Source organism: Leptinotarsa decemlineata, unplaced genomic scaffold (genome assembly GCF_025532065.1).
Source record: "Leptinotarsa decemlineata unplaced genomic scaffold, Ldec_3_MD MMD2_tig00001719_RagTag_RagTag, whole genome shotgun sequence".
NCBI lineage: Eukaryota > Metazoa > Arthropoda > Insecta > Coleoptera > Chrysomelidae > Leptinotarsa > Leptinotarsa decemlineata.
Genome location: NW_027412569.1, coordinates 5,858,747 through 5,879,359, shown reverse-complemented (window position 1 = coordinate 5,879,359; position 20,613 = coordinate 5,858,747). Strand labels below are relative to the sequence as shown.

General features: G+C 34.1%; 2 protein-coding genes and 3 non-coding genes across 5 annotated transcripts in view; 1 reads left to right on the top strand and 4 right to left on the bottom strand.

Annotated features, from left to right (window-relative positions):
* Positions 1-127: 127 nt before the first annotated feature.
* On the bottom strand, positions 128-196 carry LOC141482752 (small nucleolar RNA SNORD31). Its single transcript, XR_012465706.1, has one exon. It is a non-coding gene; the product is annotated as a small nucleolar RNA SNORD31 (small nucleolar RNA).
* Positions 197-2,063: 1,867 nt separating this feature from the next.
* Positions 2,064-2,131, bottom strand: LOC141482753 (small nucleolar RNA SNORD31). The gene has a single exon (XR_012465707.1). It is a non-coding gene; the product is annotated as a small nucleolar RNA SNORD31 (small nucleolar RNA).
* Positions 2,132-2,843: 712 nt separating this feature from the next.
* On the bottom strand, positions 2,844-2,910 carry LOC141482754 (small nucleolar RNA SNORD31). The gene has a single exon (XR_012465709.1). It is a non-coding gene; the product is annotated as a small nucleolar RNA SNORD31 (small nucleolar RNA).
* Positions 2,911-3,633: 723 nt separating this feature from the next.
* On the bottom strand, positions 3,634-15,572 carry LOC141482699 (translation elongation factor 2). Its single transcript, XM_074176370.1, has 11 exons — positions 15,427-15,572; positions 14,837-15,051; positions 13,715-13,908; positions 13,452-13,660; positions 12,696-12,955; positions 7,774-8,000; positions 6,962-7,378; positions 6,408-6,642; positions 5,639-6,086; positions 4,399-4,656; positions 3,634-4,132 (listed from the first exon to the last, which is right to left on the bottom strand). The coding sequence occupies exons 1-11, from the start codon at positions 15,427-15,429 to the stop codon at positions 4,064-4,066; spliced, it is 2,535 nt and encodes an 844-aa protein (XP_074032471.1). The 5' UTR covers positions 15,430-15,572; the 3' UTR covers positions 3,634-4,063.
* Positions 15,573-19,596: 4,024 nt separating this feature from the next.
* Positions 19,597-20,613, top strand: part of LOC111504173 (protein BTG3) — a 136,400-nt gene continuing 135,383 nt past the window's right edge. The window contains exon 1 of the mRNA XM_023158676.2: positions 19,597-19,765. The gene's annotated coding sequence lies outside the window, so the exon portion shown is untranslated. The remainder of the gene's footprint in view (positions 19,766-20,613) is intronic.

Genomic DNA, 20,613 nt, shown 5'->3' with positions numbered 1-20,613 from the left:
ATCAACTCACCATTTCATCATTGTCCTTTCATCAGATGAATATCAAGCGCCTTGAACTATCTGGAATAAAAACATTGAAATTATTCTGAGGATTCTAATTGAATAAAACCTTACTTTAATAAAAATCAATCAATCAGAATCACCAATCAGTCACAAAAATCAGACTGGGGCGGTAATAGAAATCATCATTTGAAGTAACTGCATCCAGCAGTTTTGAGTAGGTGAACCAACTGAAATCAACCAATGTCTCAACGCATTTGTTGTTTTTTTAAATAGTAGATGGCGCTTGCCTGCTTTTAAAATATTATAGTTTTTTTGAAATGTCACTGTATCAAGAGCTATTTCTCTGGTTTGTTAGCCGTGGTCTGCAGCTTTTATGCCTGACATTTCATCGGCAACTGCGTCAGACATCGAAAGTGATAAGTACATACTACTCATACTACATCCTAACAGCACAAACTAGCTGGTATGGCAACTGCGTCAGATATTATTGAAGATGATTAGGCATTAAAGTACTCTAGTTGTTCTCACAATACATACTACCTTGTGCTGGAAGGAGTCATACTACAACCTAACACCACAAACTAGGTAGTATGGCAACTATGTCAGATATTATCGAAGATGATTAGGCATTAAAGTTCTCCAGTTGTTCTCACAGTACATACTACCATGTGTTGTGAGGACTCATACTAGGTTCTAACAGTACAAACTAGGTAGTATGTACTGAGAGGACTTAGTACGAGTCCCCATTGCACAAAGTTCACTCTTTGATCAATGGCCCGACAGAAAGTCACCAGTGCCAACAGAAAATGTCTGTGGAAGGGCAAACTGAATTCAACTCCTTTTCCCTCATGTCAAAATATTTATAATTTGAGGAATTACCCAGGAAGAGCAGTCTCCAGTGTCCTCAAGATAGGAGCGACTGAATTCTGGCTTTACACACTATAAACTTATTTCACTGTAGTGTTAGAAGTCTGGTAAATGCCTACTGGAAAACAACTACTACCCCAGCTAATACCATGCTGAACATTGAATTATATTCAACAGACATTTATACAAGAGTACTCACGTGGGGTTAGTCGTGCAGATGTTTTCAGAATCATGCACATTCATTAGTTGTTTTCAGACAGGTATTTCCAGAACCCACTGTGTAGGAACCGTCGAGAGTTTATTTTGATACAATCATTTTCGTTTTGATCAAAGAAGGCAGAATATCGATTTTGAACAAAGATTGAGGCGATGGAAATTCAGGTATTTTGAAATGTACATACCAGAGCCATTCAAAAAGTACTACTAATAGTAACTTTGTATATAAAACACTTACCTAAAATATTAATTATAATTTCCCAACCGCTTGAAACTGTCCTGTGCAAAACATTCAACGCCTGAAAATGAAGAAAGCAACTTTAGTTGGTGCAATTGATTATTAATAACCATAACCGCTTGAATTATTATTTCAGATGGCCGTTCTATTTGTCTTCACTTGAAGTCAGAACAGGTCTGTGAGAACATTCATCATGTAATTAAGAAATTTTCAAATACCCTAAAAATGCTAATTTTGTTCAATTTGCAATAGGCACCTACTACAAATTTTTTCAAAGTAACAATTGAAATATTTCTACTTCATTGCAATAACTATTTTCTTCAAGTTATTTACAACTGATCTTAATTTTTTAGTATCAAGATTACATCAAAGTTACAACTGCAAAAATTATTAGCTAAATATTATTTTTCACGTTTATATGAACAATTTTCAATTATAATCTTCAATCTGATTTTTCATCTTTCAAGTTTCATTTCTAAATTTATATTCAATTTTAGTTAGTTTATTTTCTACTCAGTCTTAATATAATTTTCACTCAAGGTAACTCTGTGGACCAATAGAACCACCACACAAATAAAATGTTCAGGACAACAAAATAAAAAACTCAACTTACCATTTGCATACCATGTCGAAAGATCTTTCTTCAAAGTAACCATTTTATATACACAGCCTCTCTGTAACAAAATAGATAATATTGTAAAAATGTCAATTTACAGGAAGTTGGATAGAATTTGACAACAAAAAATCAGAACAACCAATCAGTCACAAAATTCAGACTGGGGCGGTAAAAAAAATCATCATGAAAATATAAAAATAAATGATCAAAAGTTCAATGAAACCTTTCAAATCCAAATAACTTATTCATTTCACTCTGAATCATTAAATTTTCCATTTTATACGAGCAGCAACCTGATTCAGATCTGTTTGATATCATTTTTCAACTTTGAACAACTTTTAATTAGAGTAATTTTCAGCTTTCAAGTTTAATATTTACTTCAAAATTTATGAATTTCATTAGTTTGGACTCACATTATCCAATATTATATAAATCGATTTGAAATCCCAATAAAAATGAAAAATTAAAACGAATAGCTGAAAATAATAATCAGATCAAGCAAAAAAAATCCTGAGATGACATTACAGTGAAATAATACACAAGTAAAAAATAGAACAATTAAACAAAAAAAATTAAGGGGTTTTAAGCCAAGTTACTACACGACTTGCATTTTATTTCAGTGTAATTTCATTTCAGAGTTTTTTGTTAATGAAATTCATCATGAAACATCACCATCAAACATTTAAAATTTATATTATAATTTATATTTGATTTTGGAATAGAAGCACCACAAATGAAAAAGTTCAGGACGACAAAATAAAAAACCCAACTTACCATTTGCATGCCATGTCGTAAGACCTTTTTCTCAAAGTAAATATCATATACACATACTGCCTCTCTGCAACGAAAGAGAAAATATTATAAGAATGGTAATTGAAACTAAGTTAGATTAATGATGAAGATGAAAAATCAGAACAACCAATCAGTCATGAATTTCAGACTGGGGCGGTAAAAAAATCATCATGAAAATATAAAAATAAATGATTGAAAGTTCAATGAAAAATAAGAGTTTGGGAATATTCAACTAACTAATTCAGAAAAGTAACGAATGAATATAAATAAATTATATATCTATTGAAAACCCTTTTGCCTCAGTAGAACAAAAAATACTGGCTCTCGTATCATCTCCTGATGATGTCAATTTTGTTAACAAAACGAGCGTCGAGGGACAGGATTTCTGTTCTGGTAAAAAAAAGTGTCCAATAGATTTTATATTTATGAAATAAAAAAAATATCAACTATTATAATCTTGTATATAATACTCGATATAAAAGTAAAAATAAACATTAAAACAAAAAATTTGCAAAAAATAAAAATATTTATGATGAAACAAATTAACCAAAACAAATTCATCACCAACTTTTTTGAAAACCTGAACAATCAAAATATAAACTATGAAATGTTAAGAGAGTCAAGGAACATTCTGACTTTTATGAAGTTCTTTATGTAACGATCATACCACACATTCATAACAACGTATAAAATCAAAAAAAATGTTATTGTATTTAATCCATATTTCACTCACCAAAGAGTCCAGTTGAAATCCTTCAGACATCTCTGCTGACTGGCTCTACTCAATCGCCCAATCGCCCAATCAGACTCCCTCCAGGTAACCCCCCGCTAAACGTTTACTTCCTTTCAATGATTAAAACTACTTATTGATTTGACTTCATCTCAAATGAAAAACTGAATGTTCGTTAAAAAATTTGATATTTATTGTACATACATCCAAAAAACACAAATTACTTAAAATTAATCAGTACCTTAAAAAAATAAATTACACCGTCGTGTGCAACAGATTTTGATTTTTCTCTTTTTCCCAAGCTGGCAACCCGACTAAAAAATAAAATAAAAGTAGCCGTAGATTCCTGTATTAGATTTTACTTGATCTGTCAATTGCAATAACTACACAAGATGTTCCAGAGTATCAACAAAAATATAATATATAACAAATTAATAAAAGTTCACAGATTATCTATCGAGTCAAGAGGAAAAGAAACCCTGCCAGGTGATACACATTGTAAAAAAGGGAATTTTAAAATAACCTATGCAATACAACCGCGGTACATGCTGTTGGTTACTTTCATTAAATAATCTGTACATAACCTAATTTCCACCATTGTTTACAATTTATCCAGATATTGGGCGAGATCTGGAAGTCCTTCTTTGAGACCCTTTCGTTTACGTGTTTCCTGAAATGAAAATCAAGAAATCAATATAATATATTCGAAACATTAAAGCAAGATTGATATATGAAACAAATATAGACTCATTAATTTTTTTCAAATATATTGTGTCAAAAATATTTTTAAAGTTCATTATGGTTAGAAACTCGAAGCAAAAGTAAAATTAGCAAATCAATCATTTAAGATTTCTTTGCTGTGTAAAGATCAACTGTTAAAAAATCAATGTAAATACCAGAAAGTTTAACAATTATATATAAACAAATGTTCCTTACCTGCACAATACCGAATGGCTTGGATCCAGCTTCCATTGGATTACCTGGCAACACCTGCCAATGATCGAACACAGATTGAGGGAAAGCTTGGCCACCAGTGTTGGAACGCAGATCAGCAGTGAAACCGAATGATTCGTTGACAGGCAGGTATGCTTTAACCAAGAACATGGGGGTTCCGGCGATTTGGGATTCTTCAAATACGTGACCACGTCTTCTGTTCAATACTCCGTAGATTCCTCCGACAGCAACTTCAGGACACTGGAAGTGAAAAGATCAACTGTCAAACTATTCAATATCAATACGCTTGAAAGGAATAACACAAAATGAAAGCAAAAGAAACTGCCAAAGAAAAAGACAAACAGATATAAAGGGGTAATCAAGAAAAGAATTTGAAAAAAACAAAAAAAGTCAGAAAAGTTACAAAAAGTATTGAAATAAAAATATTTATCAAACTTAAAAATTCAATCAACTTGAAAAGAATAAAAAGAGGGCCTAAAACAAATGTAATAGGAAAGCAAAACAAAAAATGAATATATAAGTGGAACAATTCGGAAACGTCAGACATGAAATGAAAAAGATTATAAAAAGTTATTGAAGAGCCAAGAAAATGGGCTTGAAAATAAGTCAAAAAAGTTTTTAAAAAAAAAGAGCTATGTTTAAAAGAGGGAAACAGTTTGAAAACTATAACCGAGTATTCAAAAAAAGAAAAATAATGTCTAAGGGCGAGAAAGGATAATTAAATATTAAAAAAAAAGATCAAATAAGAAAAGTACAATGAAAAATAAGACTTAAAAAAAACAAACAAAGAGAAAAGTTTTCAAAAAGAGAAGAGTATTCAAAAAAGAAGTTTTAAAAAGAGAAGTTTACAAAACAGAATTGTTTTTAAAAAGTTTACAAAAAGATAAAAGTACACAAAAAGAGAAAAGTCTATAAAAAAAAAGAAAAGTTTACTAAATGAGAATTTAACAAGAAAAAATTCACAAAATTAGAAGTTTAAAAATAATTATTCATAACACAAAAGTTCAAAAATGAAAGAATAAATAAACACATTTTAGGTGAAGTGGGGTAAAAATTCTACTTAAGCTAGAAAAAAAAAAAAATCAGGAGAGCCAAGATAGGGAGCGAAGGAAAAACTACAATCTAGAAAAAAAAAAAGAACCAAATGAAGAAAATAAAAAACAAACAAGTCAACTACTTTGACAAGTCATATATATCGTTTAAAAAAAAAACGGTGACTCACCATAATTTCACACTTGTAGATAGGTTCCATCAACCTAGGAGAAGCAGTCAACAGACAAGCATACAAACACCTACGAGTTGTAGGAATGATTTGACCACCACCACGATGGATAGCATCAGCGTGCAAGGTGACGTCATAAATGTTGAACCTAACGGAACGCAAATTCTCTTCAGACAACACACCTTCCTTGGTGGCCCATTGGAATCCAGCGACAACAGAGTCCTTGATTTCATTAAGGTATTGCACTCCCTTGGTACAATCAACGAGGAGGTTGGGTCCGGTTCCGTCGGGGCCGAAACACCAGATCTTACGGGCTTCAGTGAGGTCATAATCGTATTTTTCTCCAAGGTAACGGGCACGGGACTTGAAGTCATCTCTGGGGTTGACTTTGCCGTCATCGATGTCTTCGGCGAGACCATCAGGCATGGGACAGGCCTTCATGAACAATCTGAAGGACAACAAAGGAATCAGTCGATTGCAAGAGGTTGACAGTCGCTAAATGAGAGCAGTAAAATGCTTGTATGTCCCCCTATTCTGACCAAGGGGAGGATTTACCCCAAGACCGAAACTAAAAGACAATTGATATGCCACCCAATGCGAATGCTACAAAGATATGAAACCATGTAGCATTGTCTATTGGTGGCACAAAATCTCTTCACCCAAAAACTTTTGGAAAAATAATTGTCCAAATATTCATTATGTAATGAAAAAATGAGATTACTTCCATTGCATGGAGTACAGTAAAATCAAAAAATAACCACAATAATACCTGTTATGTTTGTTTGGCGACTTCGACAAGCACATCTGGTCAGATTCTTCGCTGACCGTTTCACGGTAAGACACGACTGGGTCAGATTTTTTTATGGGAATACAAGCGTGGTCTTCTTCCAAATCTTTAAGACAGATTTCCAAGTGGAGTTCACCAGCTCCAGCAATGATGTGTTCTCCGGACTCTTCAATGATACATTGTACCATAGGATCTGATTTGGTCAAACGTTTCAAACCTTGAAAAGAAAACAAATGTCAATGGAAGTTTCAGGATTTCAATTCACAATATCACATCACTATGCCAATGTTACTCTTGATGTACAAGAAAATATGCAAAAGAAATGAGAAAAAATATGAATGTCGAGCTTATGCGCAGTTTGGTGGGTTTTTCACCTCATTTATATCTGGTGCTAAAATTAAATTACAAAAGTACCAAAGAAAAACTTCAAAAAAATAAAGAAGAAAACTAGTGATGTTCTGGCTGTAAGTTGTGATAAGATGATCAGTGACTTGTTTATTCTGAGTTATGGATACGGATATAATCAAACTGCTTACCTTCTACGAGTTTTGGCAAATCGGCAGGGTTCTTCGGTTCCACAGCGACACGCACAACAGGGGACACGCTGAACTTCATGACCTTCAAGTTGTGGGCATCCTTGAACGTACTGATGGTACCAGTCTTTACCAAGAACTGATCGACACCGACCAATCCGCAGATGTTACCGGAAGGTACGTCTTCGATGGCCTCGACGTAACGACCCATCATGAGGATTGTACGTTGGATGGCTTTTTCGTACAAATCTTCCCTCTTGCCGGGGACGTAGTTGGGACCCATGATGCGGGCCTTCATACCGGTTGCTACTACACCAGAGAAGACACGACCGAAAGCGTAGAAACGTCCCTTATCTGAGGTCGGTACCATTTTGGAGATGTACATCATGAGGGGTGCGTTGGGGTCGCAGTTTTTGATTCCTGTATTAGAAATATATTGTGTTGAACTTGGTTTTTGGTATTTACAAATTTCCATCAACTTATATAACTACTTAGTTGAACAAAAATGTTATTTTTAAAGTTGAATGTGTGTATTATTCGCACCGTAGCATTTCGCAACCGGGCATAAAGATAGAGGCCCTGTGAAAGCGTTTAAATGTGAATATAAAAATTATCTTCTTCCATTGCACTGCCAACAGGGTATTCGTTTGATGACGACAACAGGAGCTGCCGCCATGCAAACTGTCCAGTGGCTCTAGTTGTGCTGGAAGATGAGTAAAAAAAAAAGTTGAAGTCTGGAATGACAAATTTTAGATATCGCCCAAATGGAGCTGCCGTCAAATGAAGATGAAAACCAAATTATAACGTGATCTTACCAATGGCAGCTTCGTCGTCTAAAGGTCCTTCATACAACATTTCCATTCTGTATTTCTGGGCAGTTACAGGTGAAGGCAAATGGATGGCAATCATCTGAAGCAAAGCTTCACCAGCTGGCAACCAAGTTCTCATTACAACCTTCAAAAGTTGCTTGCCATCCTTGTCCTTGTCTTCGTGTTTCAAATTAATACCCAATTTGGGTAAGAGTGCTTCGTATTCTTCCTTCCTTAAAACGAAATAAAAAATGTTAGATTGGAGATTTTCAAAAATCATTCAAATATTTGGGCCACAAAAACAACAGGATGAATATTGGAGAACAGAATAATTGTTTAAAAACCATTTGGAATTTTCATATAATTTCAGAAACATATCCATTCCTCTGAAAAAATTCAGATTACAAGTTTTCATGCAAACGTGCATAAATTCTTTGCTGAAGTATCAATTATTCAGTATTTCATGTTTTAGTAACTGCAAAAAATGCAAATCTTAATAAAAATGATGCTTTTTACCTGATTACCCTCAAATCAACAACACAATTAACAACAAATCAATTTCAGATGGAAGGTTCTATACCTCCGTTAAGGTGGCCCCAAACGATCAATCTGCTCGATCAAACGATTGAGTGAATCGATTGACGCGCGCTTCTTCAACCGCTTGATTCATTTAAACTCTCTATCAATCATCATCAAGCCTCGCTTCAAGCGTCAAACAGGTTCCTACACAGTCAATCACGCTCGAGTCAATCAATTGACTCAAGCTATTGATCAAAATGATTGACCGTCTAGGGCCTCCTTTACATTTTCTATCTGTTGACATTTTTTTTTTATAAAAGTAGTTGTTTCAAGAGGTCTTTTTCTTCCAGTTTGTGCCCGAAAGTTACTTTTTTTGCATAATCTACACATCTTTATAAAAGAGTTTGTTCAATGTGAAATTATTTGCTTTATATTTTTCTTTGTAAGATTCCCACATTTTTTTTGTATTAAGATGGAGAAGTAGAAAGCCAAATCCTTTCTGTTCTGTTTTTTTCAATCACGATAGTACTGATTAAAACTTGAAAAAACTGAAGCACCAAAACACTCTTGACTTTTTCAAAACTTTGGATTGTTAATCATAAAAATTTCCCTTGGGTAGTTGCTTTCCTAGCCTATCATCATTTGCTTTGGTGCCTATTGAGAACCTCAAGGATCTATGGCCTATAAGACATGCAGGCAAGATGAATCCCAGTCATAAAAAACAGAAGCATTATGCTAATGTGAAATGCTGACCCTCCGAGATAAATACTCAAAATCCTGTCTTGCAGGTAGTATAACAGGTAAATTACCCTAAAATACTGTGCTAGGGTAAAATGTTGATAAAATGCCTAGAAGGTAGTAAAATAGTAAGTCACCCCAAAACACATTGGCCTAGGTTAAAATGCTGACCCTCTGGGATAAATACTCAAAATCCTGTCTGGCAGATAGTATAACAGATAAATTACCCTAAAAAATTTTGCTGGGGTGAAATGTTGATTAATGCCTTGTCTAGCAGGTAGTAAAATAGTAAGTCACCCCAAAACACATTTCCCCAGGTTAAAATGCTGACCCTCTGGGATAAATACTCAAAATCCTGTCTGGCAGATAGTAAAACAGATAAATTACCCTTAAACATTGTGCTGGGGTGAAATGTTGATTAATGCCTTGTCTAGCAGGTAGTAAAATAGTAAGTCACCCCAAAACACTTTTCCCCAGGTTAAAATGCTGACCCTCTGGGATAAATACTCAAAATCCTGTCTGGCAGATAGTATAACAGATAAATTACCCTAAAACATTGTGCTGGGGTGAAATGTTGATTAATGCCTTGTCTAGCAGGTAGTAAAATAGTAAGTCACCCCAAAACACATTGGCCTAGGTTAAAATGCTGACCCTCTGGGATAAATACTCAAAATCCTGTCTGGCAGATAGTATAACAGATAAATTACCCTAAAAAATTTTGCTGGGGTGAAATGTTGATTAATGCCTTGTCTAGCAGGTAGTAAAATAGTAAGTCACCCCAAAACACATTTCCCCAGGTTAAAATGCTGACCCTCTGGGATAAATACTCAAAATCCTGTCTGGCAGATAGTATAACAGATAAATTACCCTAAAACATTGTGCTGGGGTGAAATGTTGATTAATGCCTTGTCTAGCAGGTAGTAAAATAGTAAGTCACCCCAAAACACTTTTCCCCAGGTTAAAATGCTGACCCTCTGGGATAAATACTCAAAATCCTGTCTGGCAGATAGTAAAACAGATAAATTACCCTAAAACATTGTGCTGGGGTGAAATGTTGATTAATGCCTTGTCTAGCAGGTAGTAAAATAGTAAGTCACCCCAAAACACATTGGCCTAGGTTAAAATGCTGACCCTCTGGGATAAATACTCAAAATCCTGTCTGGCAGATAGTAAAACAGATAAATTACCCTAAAACATTGTGCTGGGGTGAAATGTTGATTAATGCCTTGTCTAGCAGGTAGTAAAATAGTAAGTCACCCCAAAACACTTTCCCCAGGTTAAAATGCTGACCTCTGGGATAAATACTCAAAATCCTGTCTGGCAGATAGTATAACAGATAAATTACCCTAAAACATTGTGCTGGGGTGAAATGTTGATTAATGCCTTGTCTAGCAGGTAGTAAAATAGTAAGTCACCCAAAACACTTTTCCCCAGGTTAAAATGCTGACCCTCTGGGATAAATACTCAAAATCCTGTCTGGCAGATAGTAAAACAGATAAATTACCCTAAACATTGTGCTGGGGTGAAATGTTGATTAATGCCTTGTCTAGCAGGTAGTAAAATAGTAAGTCACCCCAAAACACATTGGCCTAGGTTAAAATGCTGACCCTCTGGGATAAATACTCAAAATCCTGTCTGGCAGATAGTATAACAGATAAATTACCCTAAAACATTGTGCTGGGGTGAAATGTTGATTAATGCCTTGTCTAGCAGGTAGTAAAATAGTAAGTCACCCCAAACACTTTTCCCCAGGTTAAAATGCTGACCCTCTGGGATAAATACTCAAAATCCTGTCTGGCAGATAGTATAACAGATAAATTACCCTAAAACATTGTGCTGGGGTGAAATGTTGATTAATGCCTTGTCTAGCAGGTAGTAAAATAGTAAGTCACCCCAAAACACTTTTCCCCAGGTTAAAATGCTGACCCTCTGGGATAAATACTCAAAATCCTGTCTGGCAGATAGTATAACAGATAAATTACCCTAAACATTGTGCTGGGGTGAAATGTTGATTAATGCCTTGTCTAGCAGGTAGTAAAATAGTAAGTCACCCCAAAACACTTTTCCCCAGGTTAAAATGCTGACCCTCTGGGATAAATACTCAAAATCCTGTCTGGCAGATAGTATAACAGATAAATTACCCTAAAACATTGTGCTGGGGTGAAATGTTGATTAATGCCTTGTCTAGCAGGTAGTAAAATAGTAAGTCACCCCAAAACACATTGGCCTAGGTTAAAATGCTGACCCTCTGGGATAAATACTCAAAATCCTGTCTGGCAGATAGTATAACAGATAAATTACCCTAAAAAATTTTGCTGGGGTGAAATGTTGATTAATGCCTTGTCTAGCAGGTAGTAAAATAGTAAGTCACCCCAAAACACATTTCCCCAGGTTAAAATGCTGACCCTCTGGGATAAATACTCAAAATCCTGTCTGGCAGATAGTAAAACAGATAAATTACCCTTAAACATTGTGCTGGGGTGAAATGTTGATTAATGCCTTGTCTAGCAGGTAGTAAAATAGTAAGTCACCCCAAAACACATTTCCCCAGGTTAAAATGCTGACCCTCTGGGATAAATACTCAAAATCCTGTCTGGCAGATAGTATAACAGATAAATTACCCTAAAACATTGTGCTGGGGTGAAATGTTGATTAATGCCTTGTCTAGCAGGTAGTAAAATAAGTCACCCCAAAACACATTTCCCCAGGTTAAAATGCTGATCCTCTGGGTACTTATAATCTTGTCTGGCAGATAGTATAACAGATAAATTACCCTAAAATATTGTGCTGAGGTAAAATGCTGATGTAATTGCCTTTAGCAGGTAGTAAAATAGTAAATCACCCCAAAGCACATTAGCCTAGGTTAAAATGCTGACCCTCTGGGATAAATACTTATAATTCTGTCTGGCAGATAGTATAACAGATAAATTATTCTAACATATTGTGCTGGGGTAAACTGTTGATGTAATGCCTTATCTAACAGGTAGTAAAATAGATTAAGTCACTTCAGAACACATACTGATAAATACTTATGATCCCCTTTATCCTGAAATATATTATGCTCTCCCAATGAAAGAATAGTATTTTCAGATGTAGGAAATTGATGTTTCAAACCATAATGATGAAATCGCCAAGTAAGAGCCGACAGGGATTTAAGTAAATTATGCTAAACCATTTGCAAACAATGGGCAGGTATTTATTCCCTAGATACTATTGCAATTTGTACATATAATTTTGGGTACTGAATGAGGTTTACAAGTGAAATTTTATTTTTTCTTAAGGACAGAACACCTAATTCAAAATAAGTGGACTTTTTCCGGAACTTGACAAGGTATTAACCAGTGATCAAAATCTACAGACAAAAAGTCAATTCGTTATTTCTGAAAGTAATTCAGGTAAGAATCAATTTAAAAAATTTGGATGATTTCAAAAAACATTTTGTACGTCATTGAAAAAAAGTCATACACCGGAAATCCTCAGGGCTTTTCAATTGATAAACATGAAGTGTTTTTCTGATATTAATTTATACCCTTTGCCTCTCAAGACGAATTTCTGCTTCGTAATTTTATTAATTCATAATTTATAACAAATTTCGAAGTATACATCCTGAACATCTCCCCGTATCCTTGTATTCACAAACACACAAACAACACACTAATGTCAATACTTACTTGTAGTTCATGATGGAATCGAAAATCTTGTATATGGGATCTAAGATGTACATGCAGAAGGAACGTTTGTTACCGTCGTCCTTCTGTTTGGACCATTTCTTTGTTTTGGGGTTGAAGAAGCTCTCTCCCCACAACCTGTTCATCAACTTAACGACGTCGATCTTGAACTTTTCAGCATACATCTCAGAGAATTGTTTCAAGGTGAAGGCCCAACCGTGAAGACCTGAACCGAATCCTACTGAACCTTTGCTAGGGTCAACCTTTAAAAGACAATAAGTATATTAAACAGTGCTCAATTTCAAGACATTCCGAAATGTTTTTCAATGAATTTGTATCATTGTAGGAAACTGCAGCGAACATTGAAATTTTCACAGCAGGGCAAAATATGAGTTTAGTATATGAGCCAAAACGATTTCATCAGCAATAATTGTCAAATGAATATAAAATTCAGCTCAATGAAAATATACGAGGATGTATTGATATCTAGTTAGCCTAGACCTCTCACTTAGGTAAATAAAATATTGTGTTATCACAGTAAGAAAAGTTAATAAAAATGTTAATATTCAAATTAACACACCTCAATGCGAGATTTCCATTGAAAGTTTATAAAACCGCGACACATCTTTATAGTATCTTTGACACTATTGTAATGATCGAAAATGATGTCAAGTAGACTAAAAATTTTTCAATGCATTCTCGTACTCTTCTTCATTCAATTCATTAAGAATCAAAGAACTTCATAGTGTAACTCCTTACCCTAACTTCTCCCATTGGACCACCATCATCGTTATAGGTGGCAATGATAACGTTCACATTTTCAACAATACGTTGGAAGGTTTGGAAAAGCTCTTCGGCCTCCAATTGCAATTCCAAGAGAGCTCGGTCCATCTTGTTCATGAACAAAATGGGCTTGATACGTTCAGCGATAGCCTGACGCAAAACGGTTTCAGTTTGTACACATACACCTATAATTGAAACGTTTAATTATATAACACTAAAAAATGTATTGATTGACTTACCAGAAACACAATCGACAACTACAAGAGCACCATCGGTAACTCGAAGAGCGGCTGTTACTTCAGAGGAGAAATCAACGTGTCCAGGGGAGTCGATCAAGTTGATCAAGAAACCTTTCTCGTCTTTCTCACGTTGATCGGGGTTGTTGATAAAGACAATATCTTTGTCTTCAAGTTCGAAGAACATAGATATGGCACTGAAATGTATTGAAATTATATTGAAGCAGACATTAATGAAGTAAAATTAAGTTAATTTTCATTAGTTGGGGGTTACGTGTAATTTCGAAAAAATTATGCATATTTTTGCCAGCTGGTCACAAATTTGAATATCACTCGGATTCAATTCAATAACTACTTTATGAGAAACGTACTGAACAATACATAATATATTACAAAATTACATGATATATTATTTTCACCTTTGAAAGGTTTAAAATTCATGTTTTTTTTCTGATTGAAGCTATCTTCCAATAAACTAACTGGATAAGTATAGTGTAAAAAAAATTGTTGATTATGATGTCTGTGTATATCCTTATTGGATATTTCCAATTAATAGCTTTAGGTTTGAATAAACTCGTTATTACTGGTGTTCTCCTTGTCAACATGGTCCAATAGTTGGGATCAATGAGTGGACTCTCCATGAATTTGGGAACTGATCTTTTTATATTTCACGATTTGAAAAAAATACCACAACAATCATTTGGTTGAAGTGGCAAAACAATGGATATTGATGTTCCTTCGATCCAATGTTCAAAACTGAATGAAATTCCGCAATTTCCATTGTAGTGGAGCATAATTTTCCGCAAACAGAGGCCAAAACTGCCGTTTGGCGAAATAGCATCACAAAGGAAGTGGCACTCCACATGATTGAGGTTGTGTTTTGTACACAAAATAAACCCCCAAAAATTGTTTGGAGGACAATACAAAGAAACTAAGAACAGGTTTTTACTAGAAATGTGTGAACAGCAAAATAAAATGTATAAGATACACCAATAATTTTCAATGTTTGAGATTTCATATGCCATTTGCATTCAAATTGAATGAGTGTCTCGAATTCGTGATCTGTGTAAAAAAGTTATCAACAAGAACAAAATGTGAAGATGGGATAATGAAAAATTGACTCACGTTGATTTGATGGTAATACAACGTTCCTGTTCATCTTTCCTGGTATCAGTAAATCGGGTTTCTCCAGCTTTAGCTCCAGCAATAATACCAGCTTTAGATACAAGGGAGTCGGTAAGAGTTGATTTTCCATGGTCTACATGGGCAATGACGGACATGTTACGGATGTTCCTTTTTTTGTCCATCATGGCCCTGATTTCGTCAACAGTAAAGTTCACCTAAAAAATTTAATAATTGGTTCAATTTCACAATTAAAATAACTTTAAAAACAAGTTGAACAACAATGGTTACATATGGGAGCCCACACTTACCATTTTCAAAATATTACTTCAAAGTTTAATGAAACTGTATTGAGATTAAGCAAAAGTAGTAACTAATAATCTGCCAGTATCGATAAGTGAATAGAAAATAGAACAATTGCAATACATGCAGAAAGGTAAACACGAATAAATCGAGGATTTCATACTGTTGTGCAATCTCCAAAAACCATCATTGAATTAAAAGTAAACATAACTCAAAAATGTTGGCATGGAAAAATGAAATGAGAAAAAGTAAGGATACTTTTGATTTTAAATATTTTTTAAAGTACTCACCATTTTGGATGTTTAAAGATTTTCTTCGGCACTATCAAAACTACGATACGCCAACTATGGCGCACTCCCGTGAAAGAAAGAGAAATATTTCTGCCACGCAGAACAGAACAGGAGACACGAGAAATAGTCACAGATTAGCAGTGATGCCAGATTTATAGCGAATTTCATTCCAGTGATGTCAATCATAGCCAATATAAAGAAAACAAATTTTGGACCAAATACTCCAATAAATAATTGTTTTAGAATTGCTTTGAGAATCTGAATAAATATATCAAATGAGGTTAATTATTATCCATCTTGCATCATACAGAACGGTATCAAAAACAGTGCTGAATTTCAACTTTTGTTTGACTCAAATTATAATAAAGAAAATGTGTTATAAACTAATAGCATACGTTTCAACAAGAAATATATTTCTTAAACCAAATAAATCTTCATTGCGAATATTCGAATATACGTATCTAGTGATCGATTTGCGATGTTACTAATGTATAGGTCTACGCATAGGTGATCAACTGAAATTTAATAACTAGTACGCTTATTTAAATTTTGTCAACTTCATTCGATAACATCGACTACAATTGGACACTATTTATGAATTTCCTAATTCAGCGATTATTCCACGAAGAAATCAGATCTATTAGTTGAATTACTGTATTAGAAATTCTACGTTATATTCAAAATCTCGCCATATACGTCAATGACTCATCGTAATTATCGCATTTATGTCACTGTCGCTTTGCGAAATGATTTGCAGTCTTATCCGTATATATCCAATGGAGTCTTCAATAATACTATCTCCGTATTTTCTACGAATTTCTCGACGGCTTTCATTGATTGAAGGTGAAAATGGAACCTCTCACGGATGATGAATCCAAAACAGACATTGTTACCAAAAAACAGAATGCAACACTCTTTTCGACGCGTGCTTCACCAACCAAATTGGTGTATTCAGGAGATGAAACAGTCGACTTCATTTCCTGAAGTCACTAACTTAGTTGGTGAAGCACGAGTTGCGGAAAGTGTTGCAGTCAGACTTTTCAGTAGTGCTTCGTTCATTCGATCATAATACGCGGAATAATATTCATTTTCGCAGTAGTGAAAAATTACCAGTTAAGAATGAACCATATCGCGTAAGGATTTCAGTTGAAGTACATGTATTTTTTTTTAAATTGTCTACTGCACCGGAAAAAACGAAATCTAGGCTAAAAGGACGTGATCGAATAAAACTTGAAGTACCAAAAGTTTTGTCTGCCACTGCGGCAGACATCATCAGTGGTATGTGAGTCCTTTGCGAGGTCGAAAGTTATTTTTTTGAAGTCTCAACAATCGTTAGTTGCTGAGATTTCGACATATAGCTTTCGTTCTCGAAGTAAATACACATACCACTGATGATGTCTGCTGCAGTAGTAGACGAAACTTTTGGTACTTCAAGTTTCATTCGATCACGTCCATTTAGCCTAGATTTCGTTTTTTCCGGTGCAGTAGACAATTTAAAAAAATACATGTGCTTCAACTGAAATCCTTCCTGATTTCATTCGTCCAAGTTATTTAGTGTGAGAGACAAAGTTTATCTATATTAAATACCTGAAACAACAATTGTATCAATTTTTATAAGAACTTGACAGATATTCTAAAATGTGCATTTGAAAAAAAATCCAATGTATTTGTTAAAGGCTCGGTATTTTGCATATAGTGGCTACCACATAAGAGGTAGATATATGCTATCGCGGACTTTTATTCAGAACTATTTAAGATAAACAATATCACGGTTCATTATCTGCATGTAACTCCAACAGTATAGGCAGCGCACGCCAAGGTAGCTCTCAGGGAGCAAGAATTTTTCCGACTTACCTAATACTTGTCGTTATATTATGACCAAAATCACACAAAACCTGTGTAAATTGTAGTCTTTATGTTATTCTGATGTATAAACTGTATTTATGTAATGTTCCACCTAGATCCGTTCAGTCGTTTAGGCGTGAAAGAGCCACAAATATACAAACATCCACACAAAGTTTCACATTTATATTAGTATAGAAGATTTACTGGATACATTGTGGCTGAATAATAAAACAGAACATACATAGCAAATGTAAATTTTATAAACGTTTTCAATAACAGTTTCAAAATTAAACTCGAACACAAAAAAGAAGAAACACTTCACAGAAAAGCATATTCCTTCGATATTCTGCTGTTGTGAAGGAAAAATTTCCTCCGTGAGAAAACTTGGACAAATGTCTGTTGAAAATAAATGATTCCATAGTGGTATTAGCCAAAAAATAGGCGTTTTCTATTAGACATTCACCAGATTATGTGTAGGAACGATGAAGAAGGTATATATTTCGAACAAACTCGTTTTGATTCCTTTTAGAATTATAGTACGTTCACTCTTTCCTCGCTTGGAGCTCTGTTCACAAGGTAGAACTATACTAGCGCACAATATATTTCGGTCGGATATTTCGTATTTACGGTGGGGCAACAATGAAATCAGTCGAGATCTCTCCTGCACTGATGAGGGATATTTCGAAACTGTTCTGTAGATTCTAACAATAATAACTAATCTACACAACATAAACATATTGAATAAATACAAGACAAGCGATAAGAGTAAATACCTGTTTCACACATATATTACATGGTTATTCAACATATAAACATAGAAATGAACAATACATATATACATATAATAATATAATAAACGACTTGTTGATTAATTGCAGCGATGAACTATAAATATCTGTGAGAGTTTTATTTGTGAGGAGATTTGCACCAATGTCGGAGAAAACCTTATTATTTTTCAAAACTCTAATGCACTACCGAATGGAATTGACTGATATTTCTAGATTTAATAATTATCCACTGATAGTTCGAAACTAGAAACACTACATTCTCATTGTAATATGTTATTTTTGGAAAAATATTTTTTTTACAAAGGTTTTCGATATGACTGAATCGATATAGAGAAAAACTCCTAACTGATTCATTCATTTTTGATTATACTCATAGTGGATCACATGTTTGAATGATTAAGTTTCTACAGCTTCTTGTCAAAAGAAAATCCAATAGTTATCCACAACGTGAAACTTCACATTATTATCTTCCATTTGTAATGATGTTTTCAGGTCAAGTATAACAAAATCTACACTATTTCAGAAACAATCACTGATCAAACACACTAATGCCTTTTCAAAAGAATACTAGCGTTCCGTCGATATTAGGTATAAGTTTTACCGATGATGGCGCTGCTCAAACGATAAACATCTGATCAGAATAACTGAAAGGTAAACATAGGCTATGTTTATTGTTTTGGTGTTATTTTTTTTGTCTAGAATTGTTCAATTGTGAATTCATGAGAGTGATGTTTTGAATGCGATTATTATAAACAAGAGAAATTGATGAATGGGTTTGTTGTTCTCCCCGTGCGGGAACATAAGAAACCACATATAGTTTATAAAATGCTGAAAATGTTTTATCAAATAAGTTGTGAGGATGTACAAAATGAAACTGGGTAATTATTACTTGCACAAATCCTATTCTAATTGAGGTTAGAGAAAATTGAAAAGTTTCTTTTCATTATTGGTTTTGACATTTGACACAAATTGAATCATTCCATTCTGGCGAATCTCATTATTAATGAAAACATGTTCAAATACGATTGAACGCAAAAAAAACACCTCATTACAATCCAACGATTCCATGGTCTATTGAAAACTCTACTCATCTCCTGATAATGATAACTTGGTTAGCAAAATGCGCATCGAGAGATAGTAATTTTGTTTCGGTATGGGAGCAATATTTTCAATAGTTTAATTTCATGCCAGAGGTTTCAATTCTACCTTATGAATACTGAATGGAAAATTTCGAGAAACCAACCTAACCCTTATGATTTTTTGGCGAGTACAAAATTTGAAGACTTCATATGATTTTCTATAATTTAAATAGAATTACCTACTAGTTTTTAATTTCATCAACATCGTCAATTTAGTTTGCAATACTTGATTGAACGTTTTCTTTATTCTTGAATTATAAAGTGTGAAAGAAACGTATGGAAATTTAACATGTAACAAAGTGCAGCTGTCGGCATCCTCTAGTTTGAATAAAACATAAATAACGCATGCGCAAATTATCCCTTACATGTTGGTAACATTGGTTGAACAGAATCAGATGATATTCCAGTTTTTAGTTTGTTTCACGCTTTCGGATAGCTTGATTCGTTTGGCTGCGTCATCTGTTAGTGCTTTGTGTGCGTGTTCAGCTCAATAATTTTTCACAAAACTGTGCCATTTATGACGAACATTTCTATTTGGTTATTGAATTTAAATCGAAACCATTTGAGGTGAGTGTAGAACGAAAAAAATACGAAAATAGGCATGTTTGTGAGCTCAAACTATTACCAAATATGTCTATGAAAGTTCCACATACTGATATATACATTTCGAATCCTTATGTTTGAATATAGTGCTTTACAAGAAAGTTTTGCTTTTTCGTGGAAGCTAATAAATAAAATAGAGTTTATAGTCAAGTGAGGACTTTACTCATGAGTAGAGAGATATGGAAAACTGGTTCTTTGTTTTTCAACATTGCCCGCATCTGTTCAGACCACACAGAAAGAGTCATCATATTCTGAGCTGTTTATTAACCATTATACTGGATATCAAATAAAAATGAGTTGGATTAAGAGTGTCCTTTGTTTTTTTAAAAACTATTCACACGTGAAAAATTCTACTTTATCTCAATCAACTTTCAAAAGATTTTCTCAAAAAACGTATTTTAGGTTTCTATTCATAGATTAATGTATGAATAAGAGAAATGAATAGACCATATGAATAGACCATTTGAATAGATACCTACTACCTACCACTAACATCCTTAGGGAAACATTTCCTCCTCAATTTGTAAAATTCTTTATTCCAATTGAGCAGAAAAACTGTAGGACAGGTGAAAAATACTGATATTTACAACAAGAAATAACTAGTGAAGGACGAAGGACAGTATAAAAAATGGAAAAATACACTGAAAGTTCAAATATTAGAACATATGAACAGTGATGCAGCAATTTAACCTATGTTTTTTATAATAATATACTTCAAGATATTTTTGTATGAAGTAAAGGCATAACTCAAATAGGTTATTTCATTTCTATCAGGCACCCTGTTAATGCTTTTGCCAAGGCTTTTGCAATAT